The 20675-nt window shown below is 36.3% G+C and overlaps 1 protein-coding gene across 2 annotated transcripts in view; it reads right to left on the bottom strand.

Moving 5' to 3' along the window:
• The window catches only part of MCTP1 (multiple C2 and transmembrane domain containing 1), a 3344116-nt gene that overhangs the window by 1112198 nt on the left and 2211243 nt on the right, over positions 1 to 20675 (bottom strand). For both annotated transcript variants that reach the window (XM_044064134.1, XM_044064133.1), the window contains exons 11-14: positions 17867 to 17969; positions 12945 to 13047; positions 12515 to 12616; positions 12085 to 12159 (exon numbers count right to left, since the gene is read on the bottom strand). In XM_044064134.1, coding sequence (XP_043920069.1) covers positions 12085 to 12159; positions 12515 to 12616; positions 12945 to 13047; positions 17867 to 17969 — 383 coding nt within the window. The remainder of the gene's footprint in view (positions 1 to 12084; positions 12160 to 12514; positions 12617 to 12944; positions 13048 to 17866; positions 17970 to 20675) is intronic.

The raw sequence follows: 20675 nt of genomic DNA, 5'->3' as shown, positions 1-20675 counted from the left end.
CTGAACTATAACTCTCAGTTGTCCATATTTTCATATAATTAATAGATTTTTGCTTTTTATTTTTGCTTTGTTCCGCATAAAATTTGTGGTTTTCTGGCAAATCATTTAGGAATGAAGTCACTAAATAATGACAGATATTGAGTTTCAGACTTCATACCCTTCAGAAAAATGCATGTTAAAGCAAGACCTGTTATTCTATCAAGTCTAAGTTTATACTACAGCAATTTTTAGTACTGTCTGTACTTTCCCCAATATATTTGGCATTTTCCATATTTCCTGTGTTAAGAGGTTGAAAAGTATGCACAAATAAATCACTTTATAGAATTATGTATATCAAAAACCTTTCAACTGTCCCTGACTTTGGCTCAAAATGTTGCTCTCCCCCTAATATTCCCTCTGCAAATGGTAATTTTGGAAGAAAATGTGGAGGGTTTACAAGTAAGAAATAATTGTAATGATCAGAGTTATAGATTACTTTTACTTCAGAAATGCATGTAGATTCTCTTATTTTGTCAGCTGCTCAACTTAACAGTACTAATATTAAAAAGTGTCCCTTCTTTGACAGGTTCCCAGCTGTGTGGCTATTTTATATTTTTGCATTACATTTTGGTCCATTTTTCATAAAATTGTGGTTTTCTGGCAAATTAGTGGCAAATCATTAAAGAATGAACTTAAAAAATAATGACAGACATTTCAGTTTCAGGTTTCATACCCTTCAGAAAATTCATACTAATGCAAGACTTACTATTCTATTATCTTTCTAAGTTTATAAGAGCAATATTTAGAAATTGTCTTTAATTTTTGGCCTTTGTCCTCCTTCTACTTATGGCTTTCTTCAGATTTCTTGCTCTGAGGTTGAGAGGTATGACAAATGTGTCACGGCCATCACCGTCATCCAGAGACATTTCAAATTGTGACATGCTTGTTGCAACCCACTCCCCCATGTAGTGACTCTGGATGTGTCCAAGCAAAGCAAGGAGCAGTTATGCAGTGCAATTGTGCACAGTATCCCCCCATCCAAAGTAGATGCAAGTACTATACTGGATTTTCATCTGTCCTTGATTTCGGAGAATGTTCTGGTTTTCTGTCATATTTTCATACTTTTGATTTATGCTTATTATTATTCAGAAAATGCATGTGCTGCACTGCCTGTTGATCTGTGTTTAAGTAACAAGGCTTTAATAACCATCAGGTAAGCTTGTCTGAGATTGTAAGATGCAAGTAAGCTTTAATAAGCATACTGTTAAAGGATTACCAACACTGAAAGCCTTTTTACTGTTGCCATGCAGAGAATATTTACATAACTAGATAATGTATAAGCCGTAGGTATTGAAATGTATATCACGGTATTGTAATAAAGGACAGGATTACAGTATTTTCAGAAGTTTACTACATGTGTTGGAGACTTGCAGTCATCTTTGCAGACTTTGCCAGTAAACTCAACAGAATGCCAATCTATCATGTGTGGTCCATAACCTGTGCAGTAATTCTTTAAGCAAGTTCTCTTGACCTTGTTTCTTGTTTGCTGTTCATTTTGTACTTGTTTCATGGGAAAATATGACCAAAGTAGATAGTTGTTGTCAGGCAGCAGGTCTTTTTTTGGATAAGAAACATTTTTACAAGTGGGGGTATCACAGAGATAGCTACTTTCAGCATGCTACTTGATACTTTTATAAATCTGAATATACATTATAATTAGAACTGCAGTGCAAGGAGAAGTGGTTTGAGCTGAGTGCTGCTTGTTTTTTTTATACTTGATTTTGACTGGCATTGCAATAATGTACTTAAAAAGTAATTTATTTTTTCAAGCCTCACAACCTTTTTGTTTCCATCTAGTTATTAGCTAAGCTGTCATGTAACCAATGCATTGAAATATTTTTTTCTTCTACACTTCACTTTGTCTTGATTGGACTCTCATAGTGATGATTTGGCGCCTTGGGCAGCATATTTAATTAAAGTCCCAGATTTTGTGGTTCTGAGCATAGCTCCACCCCTTTCTAGTTGGTCGCACCCCTTCCCATTGGCCCCACCAAGTCATCTGTCTCCTGCAGCCCCCCCTTTGTTTTGAAGTCACTAGCCACCACTGAAAATACCTTAAAGTAAAGCTTCTCTCATCAAAAGTGTTTCTGTGCTATATATTTATTTAATTCTCCCTGGGTGTAACAGGTATTAAAGAAAGTTAAGATAACCCAGATGAAACAGAAGGCATGATAAAAGGGTAAAAGAAAAGTATCAAAAGATAATACTAAAGCTTCACTGTGCAGTTGAGAGCTTACGTCTATTGAAGAAGTCCAAAACTGATGGATAGCTCATTCAGTAAAAGTCTTTCAACTTTTCCCGGTTAGGGGTCGCCACAGTGGATCTCCAGTCCACTTATGATTGGCAGTGATTTTTACAGTGTCAAGTTGCCAGCCTGGTGCATGCCCTTCAGAGAATGTACACCCACACACGCACGCACCTATCTGCATGTCCTTTAAATTTCAGTCGATCACAGGGATGACATGCAGATTCCACACAGAAGGCCCTTCAGCCGAGAATCAAACCGGAGAGCCTCTTGCTGTGAGGCGTAGCTCATTCAGTAATTATACCCAATGTATACATATTTTAAAAAGAATTGTGAATAGCTGAGAAACATGCATAAAATACAGCAGACCTAGGCCATCTGTGGGACAATTACTGCTTGTCTGATGAAATTAAACATTTGTTATGGATTTACAACAGTAAAATATAGATGTATAATGTCTTCATACTGCAGTCATCTCTGAGGTCATGTGACTTTAGAAAAGGAATAAGTAAATAGCACGGATGGAGAGAGGCACAGCCTTCAATGTTGAGGGCAGGGGTGCACTAAGATTTAGGCCCTACAAAAAAGCTTGAATCCTATGGAAAAATATGTAGAAACTTTCTGTGAAACTCTACTGTTTTTCCTTTTGTTGAGAGTATGGATTTTACTCTGTACTCAGTTCAAATTGATTGTTTCATCGTGTGTGTGTGTGTGTGTGTGTGTGTGTGTGTGTGTGTGTGTGTGTGTGTGTGTGTGTGTGTGTGTGTGTGTGCATGTGTCTGCATGCCAGAAGTATAGTTAGGGTAGAGTAAAGGGGGAAACTGCCTCACATGCAAAGTGTTGGGGGGTGTGATCACCTGATCCAGATCTCTCTTTAATGAATACAGCTTTTACAAGTTAGTATTGCATTTGTGATCAAACTGGAGCACTGTAGCCCTTTCTGTGTACTCTGACTTGTAGCAACTGCTTTCTACATTGGAGTAAGCAGTTTGCTACAGTTTAAAAGTAAACAAAAAACATATTTTTTTAAACAGAAACCTAAGTGCTGTAATTGCCCGTGTGAAGTATAAACTGAAGCAACTGCTTGCTACATTTTTACCAAGCAGTATGCTGCAATTTAACTTATTAACACTTATGAGGTGTGCAGTGTCATTTGTCTATCAGCATACATACATCCTTGCATTCCAGAGCATTTTCTGAAAAAAGAAATCAAGTTAAAAAGCATAAAATAAACAAATGCAAATACTTAGTAAACAATACAAACTATTAAGCCATACAAATAGTAACGTTATCAGTGAATTCAGTCTTTCCATAAATATTATATTATATTATGCTATATTATATTATAATGCGTACAGATCCAGAGCTATATTTTTGCTAAACTTTCACAAATTCTCATATCTTGAAAAGTGTAGAGCCTAGACACGTGTTATTAGAACACTTACATTAACTAAACATAAGCTTTTCTGTAACAGCAAGAAATATCTATCTGAGTGCACGTTTATTGAGATAATTGCAAAAATATGAAAATATATGCTTAATTGTATAATTAGCAATATAAATAACACTGAGTATTTCTCAAGATGTGCAGTTTACAGTGCAAAATACCAAAGACAATTTTCTTCTTCAACATCCAAGGTTTCACCTGATGCCATGCAAGTTTGTAAGTCACTTGTTTTTTGAATTATTAAGCACATACAGAAATATTGCTTACTTTATAATTACTAACAAACAGCTAGCAATATCTCTATATAGTGTGATGTACATGGACACTAGCAATGAATTTTCCTATCTCTCGTCATGGCATTTCACACCATACCCCTCAGTAGTGTGTAAGTCTCTCAGTTATGAAAGTATGAATGTAAGTATAAATAATAAGAAAAAAACAGCAATTAATTTCTGTAGCACAGCATATCCTACATGAACAATCTTAGTGTCATTTTTTTAATTGTTCTTTGCCTTTTCCTATACTGCATATTATTAGCTGGTAAGTCACTTAGTTAAAGAATGCAGACCACACAACGATGTGGATGGTATAATGAGCTGTGGGTGCTAACTGGAAGTATACAAAAAGGTGCTACAGGCTTGAATGAGTTAACAGAAAAAAGTTTTGTTTCCATTTTTTAACTACAATCTGATGATCACTATAGTGCTCCATGCAGTATATTAACTGTAACAACTTCTTGCTACATTTGTAGTAAGCAGTTTGCTACAGTTTAAAAGAACATTTTTATTTTTTTTTTTTAACTTGAATCGAAGTGCCACAGCACTTCATGCAGTATATTACTGTAGCTACTTCTTGCTGTATTTGTAGCAGCAGTATGCTACAGTTTAAAAGAAAAGTTTTGTTTTGTTTTTTAAACTTGAATCTGAGTGCCATAGCACTCCATGCAGGGTATAAACCGTAGTGACTGCTTGCTACATTTATAGCAAGCAGTTTACTACAGTTTAAAAGAAATAAAGATTTTTTTTTCTATTTTGTTTTTTACAAAATGAGAGGAAGGAAGGTTGGGGAAGGGGGGAATGCATAAACGGGACCTTACTGGCTGGGGCAGGAGGAAGAGGGGCATGGCATGTATGTGACCACCTGGTTGGTGTGCAAGTAGAAGGAGTAGCCTTTTTTTTTGCTCTTCATTTCAGCTAAAGGGGTAGGACACTAGTTCATGGTATTAGCACAGATGCTGGTTGAGCCATCTGTGCTTCTGTTGCGTGTGTGTGTGTGTGTGTGTGTGTGTGTGTGTGTGTGTGTGTGTGTGTGCGTGTGTGTGTGCGTGTGTGTATATATATATATATATATTTATATATATATATATATATATATATATACAGTGTATTTCCCTGAAAATAAGAATGGGTCATTTACTTTTTCCCCCACCGAAATACTCATTAGGGCTTATTATCAGGGGATGCCTTATTTACCCCCTCTGTACAATAATCTACATTTATTCATGTACAAAAATAAACATTTATTCTGTAGATTTCCGTTATTGGGCAACAGTTTTAGGTAATGCATTAACTGTTGTGTGAGAATTCTACATAAACAGTGCAATAAACATTTCAACTTCAGAATATATACACATTGGCTTTCACAGTGCAATATTTCATGCTTAACAGAAAGTGCAGAAAAATCTCAATACATGTGTATTGGAGGAGGGAATAAAACAAGTGAATAACTGTCACTTTTTGAGTGGTGATGCTTTCTTTATTCCTTACTCAAACCATAAGAGAAGAATGATGGAAAGTCATAAAAATGAAGTCTGGGAACTAGTGGCCTTACTTTGTAATTACCCCTTGATAATGAAATGTTACCTTAATACAATAAAATCAAAAAACTGACAAGAGCTTGCTGGCAACTGAAAGCAGAAAGAATCCATTCTGTTGCCCCGATAATGGAAACATTAATCAAATACAGTCATGTCATCTTCTTCTGGAACATTGTCATAAGTCTCCAACCCCCAAATTCTGGCCTGAATTTCTTGCGACCCAATTTACTGTAGAACCATTAGCCCCAATCTGTCATGCCTAGCAATAGAGCTCTCCTTAAATGAGCACTGCTTGCCCATGTAGCCTGCTTGTAGTGCATTGGCAAGACAGCTGTCAGTGATTTTATCCCATGAATTCTTCACCCAAGTCATGACCTCTTGCAGCCTAGGCTTCACGAAGTTTCCATGCTGATTTCTCACCATTCTATTCTCAATATAGTCATTGATTTCCATGTGCACATAGTCCTTGAATGGCTTATTTATTGCAATATCAAGAATCTGGAGATAGGCAGTCATTCCTGCGGGAATCATTATTTCATCTATTTTTCTCTGTGCAAGGAATTTCTTCATGTCTTTAGTGCGGTGAGTGCTGGCTGAATCCCAGACTAGCAGACCTCTTTCGCCACCTCACAAAACAAGTGGCAGCATTACATCAACCCACTTCCTTATAACTGCTTGTGTGCACCAGGCTTTTTCGGTTTCAAGAATGTAAATGCCTGAAACATGTTCAGTCTTATGTTTCTTGCCCTTACTAATGATTAGAGGTGGGGTTTTCTTTCCATCTAGACAATTTGCCAAAATACAGGTAACACGTGCACTTTTGTAACCAGTGGATTGAATGTAGTTTGACAAGGCTCCCCTCTGATCAATTATTGTTTGAGATCCTTGGCACATAAACACTGCACTTTCATCCATAGCAATCATGTTAGAGAGTTAGTATTTAGAAAAGTCAATGCCATCAACAAAGGACTTGAACGCAAGTGCATGTTTAATAACTTCAGTATCTTCCAGCTTGAACAGTGTTGTTGATCTTAGAGACAGTTCATATCACTGAAGGAAGCCATCCAGCCAATGTTGTGATGCTTTGAATTCTTCTGAGGATATTTCTAACTGTGGTGCCATTGCAAGGGCAAATGCTTGAATATCGGCCCTGTGCACAACCAAAGCCTTTGTTCTCCTGTTAGCAATCCATTCACTGATAATGTCTTCCAGCTCAGGAAATAATGGTTGGTGACCTGATCCACACTTGCACTTCTTAGCATTTCCCTCGTCAACCTGTTGACTGTGGTTATCGTACGCTGCTCGCCATTTTCAGACCATTTGGAGATCCAACTTCTTCTCTTTGCAGAAAGCCATCAGATTCTTTCCCCGGGAGTCCTCCATGATTCCTTTCTTGTACTTGATGGAATAACTCTTTCTTTTTGTACTCATCTTGTCTGTGGGGGTGGTTAATTGAAGACTTACGAGACAGGAGTGGCAACACAAAATGGCGAAGGTTAAGAAGACACAACCACACCTGTTTGTTATCAAGTGCGCACATTCTATATGCATTGTCTGTAATTTGACCAAAGTACACTTGCCAGTGTTTATGGACCAAGGATCTCGACCATCAAGTGTTAGTGAGGATTAGGGTTACAATAAAAATCGTGGCGGACTCCCTGGGAAAGAATATTACGACTTTCTGCAAAGAGAAGAAGTTGGGTGTCTGAATGGTCCGAAAATGGTGAGCAGAGTACGATAACCTCAGTCAGCACATGTCAATAATATTATTATTTTATAATTCAACACATCTGTCATGTGTTGTTGATGATCTTAACTGGGGCTTATTTTTGGGGTAGGGCTTATATCATGACCACCCTGGAAAACCATGCTAGGCCTTATTCTCTGGTTTGGTCTTATTCACGGAGAAATATGGTGTGTGTGTGTGTGTGTGTGTGTGTGTGTGTGTTGGGGGTATCTAGACATGCATATGAGCTACAAAATTATAAAGGACCAATTATTATCTGATTACAAATGTAAAAAACGCAAAACATATAATTTATATCAATGTCTGCACTACATTCTTGTTTTCCAATATGAGAAAGGCACTCTCGACCTTTGAGTACATCTCACCAACTTGTTCTCTTTTATCGATGGATAGTAGGGCTGGTGAATCATATGACGTATAACTGACATTGTGTTGTTCCAGTTTTAAAAGAAGGGACATGGGGTAAAGTCATACTTAGAAAATAAGCAGGGACATGAGGGTTTAAATGGTGATCCTACAAAGTAATATTCTGACTATGGTATTCTTTTTGGAACTTGTTTTATTTCAGCAAACATTTTCCCTACTTTCTGAGGAAGCATAACCACAGAAAATCCATGCATGTTATTAAGTTTGTTTGTGTGCTTTTAAGACACAAGAAGGCTTTAATTCTGACAAACAATGATACTTGAATGAGTACAATAGTGCCTGGGTACAGGGATCAAATCCATGCATTATTTTATAGAAAGTATAATGGCAATCTGATTTCCCTACTGGCAACAGCAGGCTGGGTCTGGGAGTGCTATTACCTTCATTATACACTCAAATATTTGTATTTGCATGCAGGAATGCAAGGGCAATCATGCCATGTATTTATCTTTAGTGTAACCCTGTTTTTATCACAAGAGAACCTTCAGTTTCATTTCTTCATGTATGAAATGAGAAAACAAACAAATGGGACTTGCAGTGGCTAAGCTCTTAATGATCTACTGGATAGATTGCCTTGGACGAAGCTATGATCCTTTGGAAAAAAAAAACTCAAATTTTCTATGCACTGCATGAACTATACTGTAAAAAATGCCAAATTCATGACAATTTAATAGATTTCAACCATTCATTGCAATAAATGATATACATTCAGGCAAACTACTTAAAAAACAAAAACATTTTCTGCCCCAAATTGTATTGCTGTTTCTCATAGCACACCAACCAAAATATAGCAACATAACATTTTCCTGATAAAGTAATTCTATAGAAGGGCACTTTAAATATCATGCTAAAGTAATTTATTGTCAGCAAACCAACACAGAAGTCACATTTATGAAGTTATCCCAGTAAAACCAAAAAACTGCATAAAAATAGTTTTTTTCTTGTCATAAAATACAGCCTAAATTTAAAAAAATATATATTTCTAAAAGTGAAAAAAAACCCAAAAAACTAATGCATGAGTAGTTTTAGAATAGTGGCCACTTTTAAGGCAATCTTGTACCACAATTTTGGATAGTAAAGAAGTTACGTACCCACTGTAGAACCAACTCCAAGTCTCAAGCAGTCAGCCCTAATGTTTTAAATATCTGGGTTATGTGATCAAATAGATGCAACCTGAATCTTCAGGGATGCACACTAGCTGTAGGAAAACAATACTGTTTCTTGCTACATCATGGTACTCTTCCATGCTCTGTGAAAACACTTTTTTTTCTGTTAAGAAAATGTCTGTAAACTATATTTAAAAATTATTCTGGAATCTGACTTTTTGCAGTGAGCAGGCAGACTGAAGTTGCTATTAGCCAACAAGCTGTATCTAATAAAGCTGTAGTTTTGTCTGCTAAAACTAAAGAAGGCAGTAATATGAAGGAATGCTCTACATATATGAAAGACAAAAAAATTTAACTCAGAAACTCCTATTACACATGATATTTCAAATGTATTCCATAAGACATAAAGAACAGCTTGAAATTTACTGACACATTAGTAGTTTTTTATGACACAAACACCATGATTTTTATAATTCCCTGGCTTAAGATCTATAACAGTTTGATGAAATCAGAAGTATGGGAGGTTGGCATAATGGTCAAGGTGTTTACCTTACAGACATAAAGTGCAGGGTTTGATTCTCGTAGGGAGTAATTGGTTAGGCAAACAATGGCCTACAAGGGTAGTTAGCCTGTTACTCACCTATGAACAATCAAAAATACCATACAAGTCATTTATTTTTTTCTAGACCTATTAATTTGTCTGGAAACAAACTGGCAAACAGTTTTAGTACAGAATAGCTAAAGTAAAAGTAAATGCAAACTGCTTCATAACCTCTATTTTATTATGCTTCACAATACTGCATGTTTTAAAACTGGCAATTAAATAATGACAGAAAAACAAAACGATAGCTGCATATGCAAAGTAAGAGAAAAGCAGGTGTAAGTGTATGTGTGTCTGTCTGCATGGAAGAAGTCACAACAAAGAAAGTTCAACCTGGGAAGCAATGTTTGAGCAAAATCTTAAGAAAAAGTGGGAAGACCTTGAAGGAATACATTAGAAATCCTTTCATAACCATGCAAATATGGACATCTTATAAGATCTCCAAAGCAGTTAACATCAGGAATCTAGGCTAATAAACAAGATATAATTATGAAGTAAAAAAAAAAAAGGAGAAAAAAAGGAGACTGGGTAAAGAAGAATACTATGCTTAATTATTGATTTCAAGATTTCAGGCTCCGAACCTTGTCACAATCAGTTTGATCCTTTTGTTTTTATTTTTTCATTCTAGTTCAGTAAGAGTAGCAAAGTAAAATAAAAGAGTCCCCTGGTCTCATATGAACCCCTACCCTCCAGAAAGTAGGAAGATGATTATTTATTTATTTTTATATTAGCATCTGTTTGCTGCGGAAGCTCAGCTGGGCAAGAAGAAGGGTATGGGAAGGTCAAGACGCAGTCTGTGAATGATAGATTCACGTTTCATTAATGGTAAATGATATTATTATATTAACAGCTACTTTAAGGGGCTGCATTAAAAACTCCCGTACAGGGAATCAAACCCTAGCTGAAGCACTGCACTTCTCTTGTACTAGTTTATGGCTAACTGGCCCTCCAGTTCTGCTTCTGTAAGTTTCATGCTGTGTGCACCACTTACACAAAAACACTGTTATTCAAGGACACAATGCACACGAGTAAAAAAACAAAGCTAGGAACGGATAGGGTAAGGCAGGGAAGAGACAGCTGCATGTGGGCTTCATGCAACATTCAAACTTGACAGACTGCATCATCACCTGTTAATATCTTTTTATGCACAGCACAATTAACTCCTGTTAAATTACAATGCAGCTTAATTACAGTTAGTTTACACCATACACATGTGACGCACTGAAGTATCCTGTGGCATATTGCACTTTTACAAGGCTTCATCCTGACTGCAAGTTTACTTAAAGCACTCAGATATCATTCCGTATGTCCATTTCACCTTCCCTGGGAAATGTTAATACTGAATGCCACTTAAATGTACGTTACTTGTCCTCAATGTCATGAATTATCTAAGCTAGTCTCCATTCTTTCAGATACCCGCCACCACCAACAGTTATAGTAGGACAAAAGAGATGATATATATTTCTGGTGTTCAAAAACAACTTTGGATTCTGCTCTAGTATGCGTTGTGAAAACTGCAGTTAATGTAAGGGTTACAGCTGGGTTTCAACACCAGCAGAGACTCAGATAATGTTTCTTGAAAAGGGCAAATTGTATTTCATGTCTGGCATTTTGAGCATTTATTTTTTTTTTCTGTATGTATTTTGTATTTGTAGTAGTCAGCTTACTCTTCTGCAACTCATTAGCAGATAAAACTCATCTCATACTTCACTGGTCTATATGTGTATAAAAGTGCAATCATTTATCTCGTCCAGTCTTCCCAGCCAAAATCAATACAAATCACAGCCAAAATCATCTTTTTTCAGTTATCATACCACTTACTCACTAAAGCATTTTGCTGTGTTTAACACAGATGTGTGCCATTTTGTTACTGACTATGAAACATCTTGCAGGACAAGTTTCAGTATGTAGAAATGAAACATAAAATTAAAAGGAGACGTTATCAGTGTATAAACTTAACTAATAAACAGCACTGCCTGGGACAGAAATGCAACACTTGTACAACTGAATGATTATTCTTTTGCCTATGTTTTTATTTCTCTCCCATAAAAGTCATTACTTGCAAGTATACCCACAGAATGGAATGGACGTCAAAGTACTGAGGCCTGTATACTGCTGATGGTTTAGTATGTGTGAGGCCTGTTTCCATCTTTTTTGTGAGGTCATGTAAAAGAACAATGAATAGCCACTAACAAGTGTATTTTGCAGTGAGCATGGTATATAAATGCCACTTCATGGCTGTCTTCCTGTGGTTCTGGAGAGGATAGGAACTCAAAATTCTCAAATTTCTGTTAAGAGTGACATCTGATGGATCCAGACTGTCCACTACTAGCACACTGCTCACGTAACATTTGGCTTTTACTTGGTTTCTGGTTGCTTTTTCCCTTTTTAATTGTCAGCTATGGCAGACAACCCAGTAGGCAGTAGCTGTATGAGATTAGCCCTTCCTGCTGGGTTTAGAAGGAAAAATGTAAGTAGCCCAATATAAGGTCACAGTGAAACCACCGGAAGTAGTGTAAAACTGACAGTATATGAAAGGGGCTGACAAATATGAAGAATTTGGGGTAAAAGGTAGATCTGAGGTAATGAATAAATAGCATTTTAGCATGGATTCACTGTCATTTATTGGGACTGCAATGAAATGTGGCTTGTTTTACCTGTTTTGATAACCTTGGCTCCTCCTCAATATACTTTTGCTCTTTGGGCGATAGTGTTCGGATACTAGCTTTCACCTGTGGAAAAAGCACATATCTCAATTAAGAACCTTATTTTGGAGTTTCTTGAACATGTGGGTCAATGATAGCTTTGTCTAATGACAATTAAAGCAAATCAGATGTGATTTTTTACAAGCAGCAAAACACAGGCCAGGAACAACGGTACTGCAAAAGCAATTGGTTATAAAGCTGCAAAAGCCATGCTGTCAGGTAAAGAGGGAGCACATCATGCAGTAGCAGAAGAGCATTCTTTTGCGCATATCAAGACTCAAAGAAAGCTAACAATGACAGAATTCTCCAAAAGATCATGAACAAAAGCCTTCAAGAAACTAAAGTATTAAGCAGTATAAAAAAAAGCAAAGTTAAGACTTACAGAATTAAAAATCACATCTATTTCGAGATAGATGACCCCCTTTGTTGGCCCTGTCAGCTGCTTGTTTTTCAAGACGTAGGCTTTCTGTTCACCATTTTGAATCTGCAGGAAAAGGACATGACAGCCGTCTGTCTCGTGGTCTCCACTGAATACACTCCCTGAGTGACCTTTGACCCCCAGCTGCTGAAACTGACAGAGAACCCAAAACAACTGTGGCAATTCTGACAAGTACCTGTTCATTACCAGGATCGAGTCTGTCAGGAAAAATTAACTATCTTGGGACTCAACATGGTCGTGAATTCAGTATGTTAAGATTTTTACTGTTATTATTACAATCCTTGGTTGAGAAAATGACAGACATATCTTAAGAGTTTTCATTTTTTTCAAGGAAAATAAACCCAGAACATTGTTTCTGGGACGTGAAACTTACAGATAGTAAGGGTATCGCAACCCTGCCCAAAAAGTCAGCACTTCGATCTCGATCCTCATCATAAACGGTCACTTCCAGAACAGCATGTATGTCTTTAATGTTGCTGTTAAAAGAATAAGAAAAATGAAAATGAATAAAGGAGACTTTGAGAGACAAATGTTAGCCGTCGTCTACCAAAAACATCAGAAAGAATATGTAAACTTAAAGATAAGCTTGTTGTGTAATTAAGAAATCAACCTGCAAAAATATTGAACAAAAAGCAGTATAAAAAACAAGGAAATAAATGCACAGCGTTATGACATTCATTTTACTGTTAGTACCATGTGTAGGGTCAGAGTATAAATGTCCAAAAACATTATACAACATCACTTCATTAGTGCAAGAAGTTGCCTTAATGTAATGTATTTAGCTTGCAAGGCTGTGCTAAATAACAACATAGCATATACATGACCTTTCCTCTAATGACCAGGAATACTTAACATGAAGCCACTACACAAAGCTGGAAAACAACACAGCAGTGCAGTATTAAAGTGTGCAGCTTTTGCAAAAAATAAATAAATAAATAAGTAAGTAAGCAGTGACATACACATTACTCCTTTGCAAAATGGCAATGCTGAGAACTGCATTTTTATTTTCTCAAGAAGACAGAAAAAAGTAGCTGTGGAAATAGGGAAGAATCCTCTACAGAGACCAAACAACATGCCAAAGTATCATTAAAAAGCCTTGTCCTTGAAAGTGCATGTGAAGTAGAAACATCTATCCACTTCAGAGGGGTGGTCTTGCCAATGAACCTCCTATAGGTACCAGTCCTTGGGAGTTAAAATGTCATGTTGTGATTTGGGAGTCCGAATAATCAGGAATGACACTAAACAAAGAACTTTTCATTTATGCAAAACATTAAGTAATTACAAAGCAGACTTGGACAACTGATGAGGGATACCTGGGATGGATTTACCCAAATACAAAAATTCTCAGCATGCAGATGGTTTATTGTGTCCTGCCTCCCCATGGCCAAACAGAGCAGGAATGAAGCATTGAAAATAGCCCCTTTGTTTGGCAAATATGTCTGTATGTCTATGGTGTCTGCTTTTAGTGTCAGAAGGGTTTCATTCAGAATTTTGAACCTCAAAACTTCAAATTTCATATGATCGAAGATGATATGTTCGAAGTTTCAAAACTTCGAAATCCTGAATGGAGATCGGCATACAGTGTGGACCGGGTGATTTCCCTTGTCTGTAGTGCCTTCTCGGAGTTGGTATATTTAAGTTGCGGGGGGTGTGGGGGGCTCTCACAACCCCCCCCCTGCTAAATATATATACCAACTCCGAGATCGCACTACAATGAGGAAAGGACAAATTTTCCAATCTTCACTGTACTGCGATCTCACAAAAGCAATTTCTATTAATGCCATTTTCAAGTGAAAAGCCATTTGAAGAAATTACTTTTCAATGCTGTGATGTAGTTTGGTTTAGGTAGATTTAGTTCCACTTGGTTGCTGGGCAAGTATTTGTTTGCCCTTTAAGTATTCAGTGAATTGTGGAAGTGATTTTCGCTGAATACTTGTTGATGAAGTGTTGTTTGCTGTTATGGTGTTTTGACGACATGATACAGATAGATAGATATAGTGAAAAATAAAAGGCAGCTGTTGCAAGACAAAAGCGACGCTTGGTAGGTGGCAAATCCTTTATAAGCAGAAAACTCCAAATCCAGAAAAATACAGACAATATTCATCCAAGATAAAACAGTGCAAGCAAACACAGCTGTATTAAGCGCTTTCGTCTGGTAGATGACTTCCTCAGAATACAAAATACTGAAATTAGCACCTGTTTAAATACATTGCTTACCCAATCACAAATAAGCTGACATCATTTCCCTCATTAACAAGGCTGCAAATACTTACTGCAAGCCAAATATAAAACAATAATACATATAAAAAGTTTAAAATATCCCTAAACAATATATATAACTAAATAAAAAACATAGATTTTAATTTCAACAGAGAAGATAACGAAATTCTATCATTTAACCCAGGAGCATGATAAGCATCAAGCCTAATTTGCCGTTTGAGTTCTACAAATTCCAAATACTCATTCAAGGGTCCCCCACGAGGTCCCAGATCTACCTGTTCCAAAATAAAGAACAGGAAGGAATGGGTAGGTTCACTAACCAAATGTTTATATACTGCATTCTTTTCATTTTTGCTTCTGTTATCATATAAATGTTGATAAATCCTTAACCTTAGGGCATTCTTAGTTTTACCTACATAGAAACTTGCACAGAATCTACACAAGGCCAAATACACAACCCCTTTAGTGTAACAGTACATCCTTTTTGAACTGGAAATATATCCAAAGTTTTTGAGCTTAATTTTTTCTCTGTCCATAACATAAGGGCATTGGGCACACCTCCCACACTTAAAGGTACCACCATTGTGGATATCAAATTTTTACCTTTCAAACAGTCCTTTAAGGGAAGTGTCTCTTTTGTAAACCACTTGCGGTTCAATACCAAATTTCCCTGATAATTCAGGGTCAACATCAAATATTTTCCAACATTTGGAAATAATGTTTTTAATGTCATAAAAATTGGATGTGTAAGTAAGAGTAAGCACCCGTACAAAATTTAAAGGTTTACAGTCATTATGACTTTTGGTGGACACCTGCCCTAGTAGTGCAAGAAAATGACCATTCATTCTTTTAGTCTTAACTTCATTAAAAATATCTATGACAAAGGTTTCAGGGTACCCCCTCATACAAAACATGTTTTTTAATGTTTCACATTCACTAAGAAAATCCGCAAAGTCAGACACCATTCTGGCCAGTCTTACATATTGGCCCTTAACTAGGGCTTTTTTCTGGTGCAATGGGTGTGCGCTTGTATAATGCAATAGTGAATTTGAATAGGTAGGTTTCCTATATAGTTGTGAAACAAAACAATTGTGTTCAAAGTCTTTCTTGATGGTAACATCTAAGTAATTAATCAGTTCTACATTGCTATTCATAGTAAACTTAAGAAAACTTGTAGTTCCATTAATATAGGTGAAGAACCTCTTCAGATTGTCCTCACTATCTTTCCAGAACAGGACTATATCATCTAGGTATCGCCCATACAATACCCATGAGGTCCTAAATTCCGAGTTGGTAAAAACAGGTCCTCCCATTGTGCCAAGACAATAGGTATATAGTCCATATAAATTTTATATATATATATATATATATATATATATATATATATATATATACACACACACACACACACACACACACACACACACACATATATATATATATATATATACACACACACACACACACACACACACACACACACACACACATATATATATATATATATATATATATATATATATATATATATATATATATAGTGCATATGAGTTTTAGAAATATATGTAGCTGTACTATAGACGCAAGCACACACACACACACACACACACACACACACACACACACACACACACACACACGCACACATGTACACACATCATTTGCCTACCCAGAAAGAGGTAGTGGTAAGCAGCTAGTATATTTATTAAATTATTTCTGTGTAGGAATGAATTAATAATAAATGCACCTATACTAGAAAGCAAGCACCAATAGTTCTTGTTGTGGCCTTAACAATACACAGTGCAGGTATTAACTGGATGACTTTCTGTAAATAATTTATTCAACATAATGCATTGCGTATTACTGCAAAAAGAATACAGAAGGAACTGAAATAAACATATGCTCACATGTTAAACTAGCAACAGCAAGCATAATTTAAGCAAGTCAAACTCTGGTTATTAAAAGCAAATTATAAAATGCATTAACCAAATGTATCATAACTTAGAAGCTCTTCTGCTTTTCGCCAGTTCCTGCAACGTCAGTTAAATAATTTTCCAAGGGTCTGGGTTCAATTCCCAGTTTGTTCAGCATGATACATTTTGCTGTTAAATAGTTAGCATCTGGGTATATTTTTGATTATCTGTAGTAACAGTTTTAATTTGTCCTGTTCATCAATAACACAATGATAATAGCATAACAATGGATATTAGTCATGCAAATATTATTTAATTGCTTTTTCACTACCTAAGACTTTACATGTTCATCCTAGATGTCAAACCCAGCTTTAGCTGTGACTGGCATGATTTTACAACAGTGTGTTAATAATATCTATGGCACTAAAGTAGTAGGGATACAGGAATGTGTGAGGCAGACATGATAAACCGAACAGAATATGAAACTGTGTTTGATATCCAGGATGAAGATTTAAAGCATGTAGGTAGTGAAAAAGCAATGAAACAGAATATCTGCACGACTGACATCCTTTGTTCTACCATTACTCTTGTGTTACTGATGAGCAGTAGAAATTCAAAACTGCTAGTACAGATAACTTCAGATATGTTCATATGCCAAATATTTAATAACAAAAATGTGCTGAGCTGAACAAAGTGGGACTTGAACCCAATCCCTTGGAAAACTATTTTGCTGTCTGAAGTGATAAGATTAACATGCTATCCTGCTGTTACTACAGCTATTTTTTAATTAAACTACAAAATCTGTCAGATGACATGTTTCGGGAAGTGGGCCGAAGTACAACAGTTTGGAAGTTATGTTGCATTTACCAAAACATATTTTTTGCATTTAACACAAACACACACACACACACACACACACACACACACACACACACACACACACACACACACACACACACACACACGTAGTGTAATCACAAGCTGTAATGTAGAGTCATTTCAGAAAGTCCAACATGGTTGTAGCTTGGACATATTACTCCCCCTTCCCAGGTTAGATTTGCACCATTTAGTATACAGCCGAGATGTGTATAAGTTACATTTGCACCATTTACTATACAGCCCAGATGTCTATAAGTGAGTTTGCTCACCATCATGTACTTACAAAGTGAAGACCTTGTTCCATTCAGGGTTGAGATTCTTGTAGACTGTGTGTGTCTGTAGTCTATCATTACTCAGTTCAACAACACAGAAAGGGTCACTCTTGCCTAAAAAGACAGAGAATAACTTTTTCAAACATATATGCACACACAGAAAAAAACATGAGAAGAATGAGGGTTGTGATTGTAATTTACAAATCCTTTTCTTTGCAGTCAATGATCCTGGAATACAACATTTCATCCGTATATTTATGTTAAAAGAGACTGTAGTACCACATCAATGCACAGTACTAACATTTTCCTCTTCAAATTACAGGGAAGAACTCGTGAACAACACTGAATAACAATAATCTATCCAAAGGAAACAAATTATTACTACAGGATACCAGCTGCCTATCACTGCACTCCTTAAAGATTTTTTTGTGCTTAAAAGTCACTGCAGAGTTTTGTTTGTGCCACCATGTGTGTGAAAGTTAAAGGCTCCAAATTTCTAAAGTACTGTAGTGTGGTGTCCCGGAATGCAGATAAAATGTTACTGCAGGAAGATAAGGTTAGAAATTTTAGTTAAACAGCATTAAATATGATACCCAGGCCAACACAGACACATGAAAAGTATCTTACAGCTCTTTGCTTGTCTGTATATCCTCTCTGTAGTGTCTTATCCGTGCACAATATCTTACCCCATTGTCTCTCTCTTTCCGTAGTCAAGTAACTACAAAGACACAGAATTAGGCAAACAGAACACATTTCAGTACACAGAAACAAATGTGTTAATTATGAAATGTGCTCTTTAAAGTAATCTGAATGATTTGACATTTTATTGCTACAAATGATCTGCCTTTAATCACTGAATGTTTGTTTCCATCCTGTATGTGTGTACCTACTATTACTGAGTCTAACTGTAGTCTACATGTAACACATGAACCCTCCGGCAAGAACATAAAACAAAATGAGGAGGCAGCCAAATGTTTGTCTAGCAGAATAGAATTGATTCTTCTGCTGGTCATGGGAGTTTATACTAATGTTATTACAGCAGCAGGTAATCTGTTTAATATGTGATATAAATGGCAATAAAATCAATAGTTACATCACAGATATCCAAGGGAACTCATCTTCTAAACTAACACATTGATCTATACTGCCCAGGAGGTTAATGTGAATATTAAGTTTAATGACAAGTAATTATATTTTCAAATATTTTCATGTAATAAACTGGAATGGAAGAAGCTGTACTTGTGATGTGATGCATGTTCTAGGAAAGTAAAGGTTTTAAACCCTTTGGTTAACATTCCTTATACAACCAGACAGTTATTTGTCAAGGAAAGTTACCTACCACTGAGTTCATACTATTGGTTTTATCATATAAGAGGCTACTTTTACCATGAATAAAACAAGATCCAACTATTATACTTTTACTTCTTATGCTATTTTCCTTGTGCTTTTTGTTAATTAGCTGACATTCTTGCACTTACTGTTAGGTGCAACTGGAAGGTCCACATTATCTTTAGAAGATAAACTATCTTGTCCTTTTTTCCCCTTTCTTATCGAATTAGCATTTTGGCACCCATCACTATGACATCACAAGTGATGAACCTCTCAACTGCCCAGTAGCCTTTTTTGATTATTAGCGATGTCACAGGTCCCTAAACTTTTGCTGATTTTCTTGATTTTTAATTTTTTGTTGATTGCATTTGCTGATGTATGGAGGACAGTGGATTTACAGTGGGCTTTTAGTCTTCAAGTTATGTTGTGTCCCTCACAACGTTATTATACTAACTGTTGTTCCTAATAAGATTGTCAAGTTGCCAGGTTTACAGAAAAACTACTGTATGCATCTAAACATCATTGCTTACAGAATGTTCTGAAATTTAGCAGAACAAGGTATGAATGGCCTTAATATAATAATAGCTGTGGGTCTGTTGCCCAAGTCAGTGTTTTTATGCTGTGCAAGTCTGACAAAATTCTACAGCCTCCAGCATGTCTCTTGGTCATTATTTCAAACATTTTTATGGGTCATATTTATCCAGTTTACAATGTGTCATGCTTTTGGGTAAAAAAAAGTGTTTAGTGACATGCTCTAAAATAATAATCCTGAAACTAAACAGTTCTTTTTAGTTACAAACTAAATCTCTTAATACTGTCTTCATCAGAGCTAAAACTAAGCAACAAACCATTTTCACAATGGACAAGAATTTGCAAGACTGTTGTTTTATTCACCCCGTTAAACAGAATCTTAGCTGCTGAATGCAGAAAATCAGTGCAAGTGAAGAAGGCCTTTGAATTAGAGTTACAGTTTTAAGAAGCTTTGTCAGATAACAAAGTCTTTTTGATTTGTATTATCTGTCCATCAGCTGCACAGCTGTAGATCTCTTTATCTTTTACCTCAAAATGTGGTAGGCATGTATGCTTCAATCTTTGTATATCTATTTATGTGTATGTACTTTAAAGGCATTTAATACATGGGCACTTATGTGTATGCAAAAATAGTTACACAGTTTATCAGAGCCATGGACCGAGGCAGTTTTTTTAATGCATACTAAAGCAGACTAACCAGCTACACATAAAGTAATGTTGCCACTTCTTAGCTACTTTGACCTAGCTTCTCAGAAGCAAGTTAAAAGGCATTGATGTCATGGGGCAAAGTTCAATATCTAGGCAGGGTGAAACAGGAATACAACACCATCCCAAAATCTCCATTTTCCCTCTCCAAAATTCTATATTGTGGTTATTGGCTACATTCTTTCAAGCAGCCCATGACAGTGCAGTGCAGACAAACAAATCCTGCATGGGGCAGATCTTAGTCAGTTTTAAGAC

Source organism: Protopterus annectens, chromosome 2.part2, assembly GCF_019279795.1.
Source record: "Protopterus annectens isolate FY-2018-M chromosome 2.part2, PAN1.0, whole genome shotgun sequence".
NCBI lineage: Eukaryota > Metazoa > Chordata > Ceratodontiformes > Protopteridae > Protopterus > Protopterus annectens.
The sequence above is the reverse complement of the archived record's forward strand: the minus strand, read 5'-3'. Positions and strand labels throughout refer to the sequence as shown.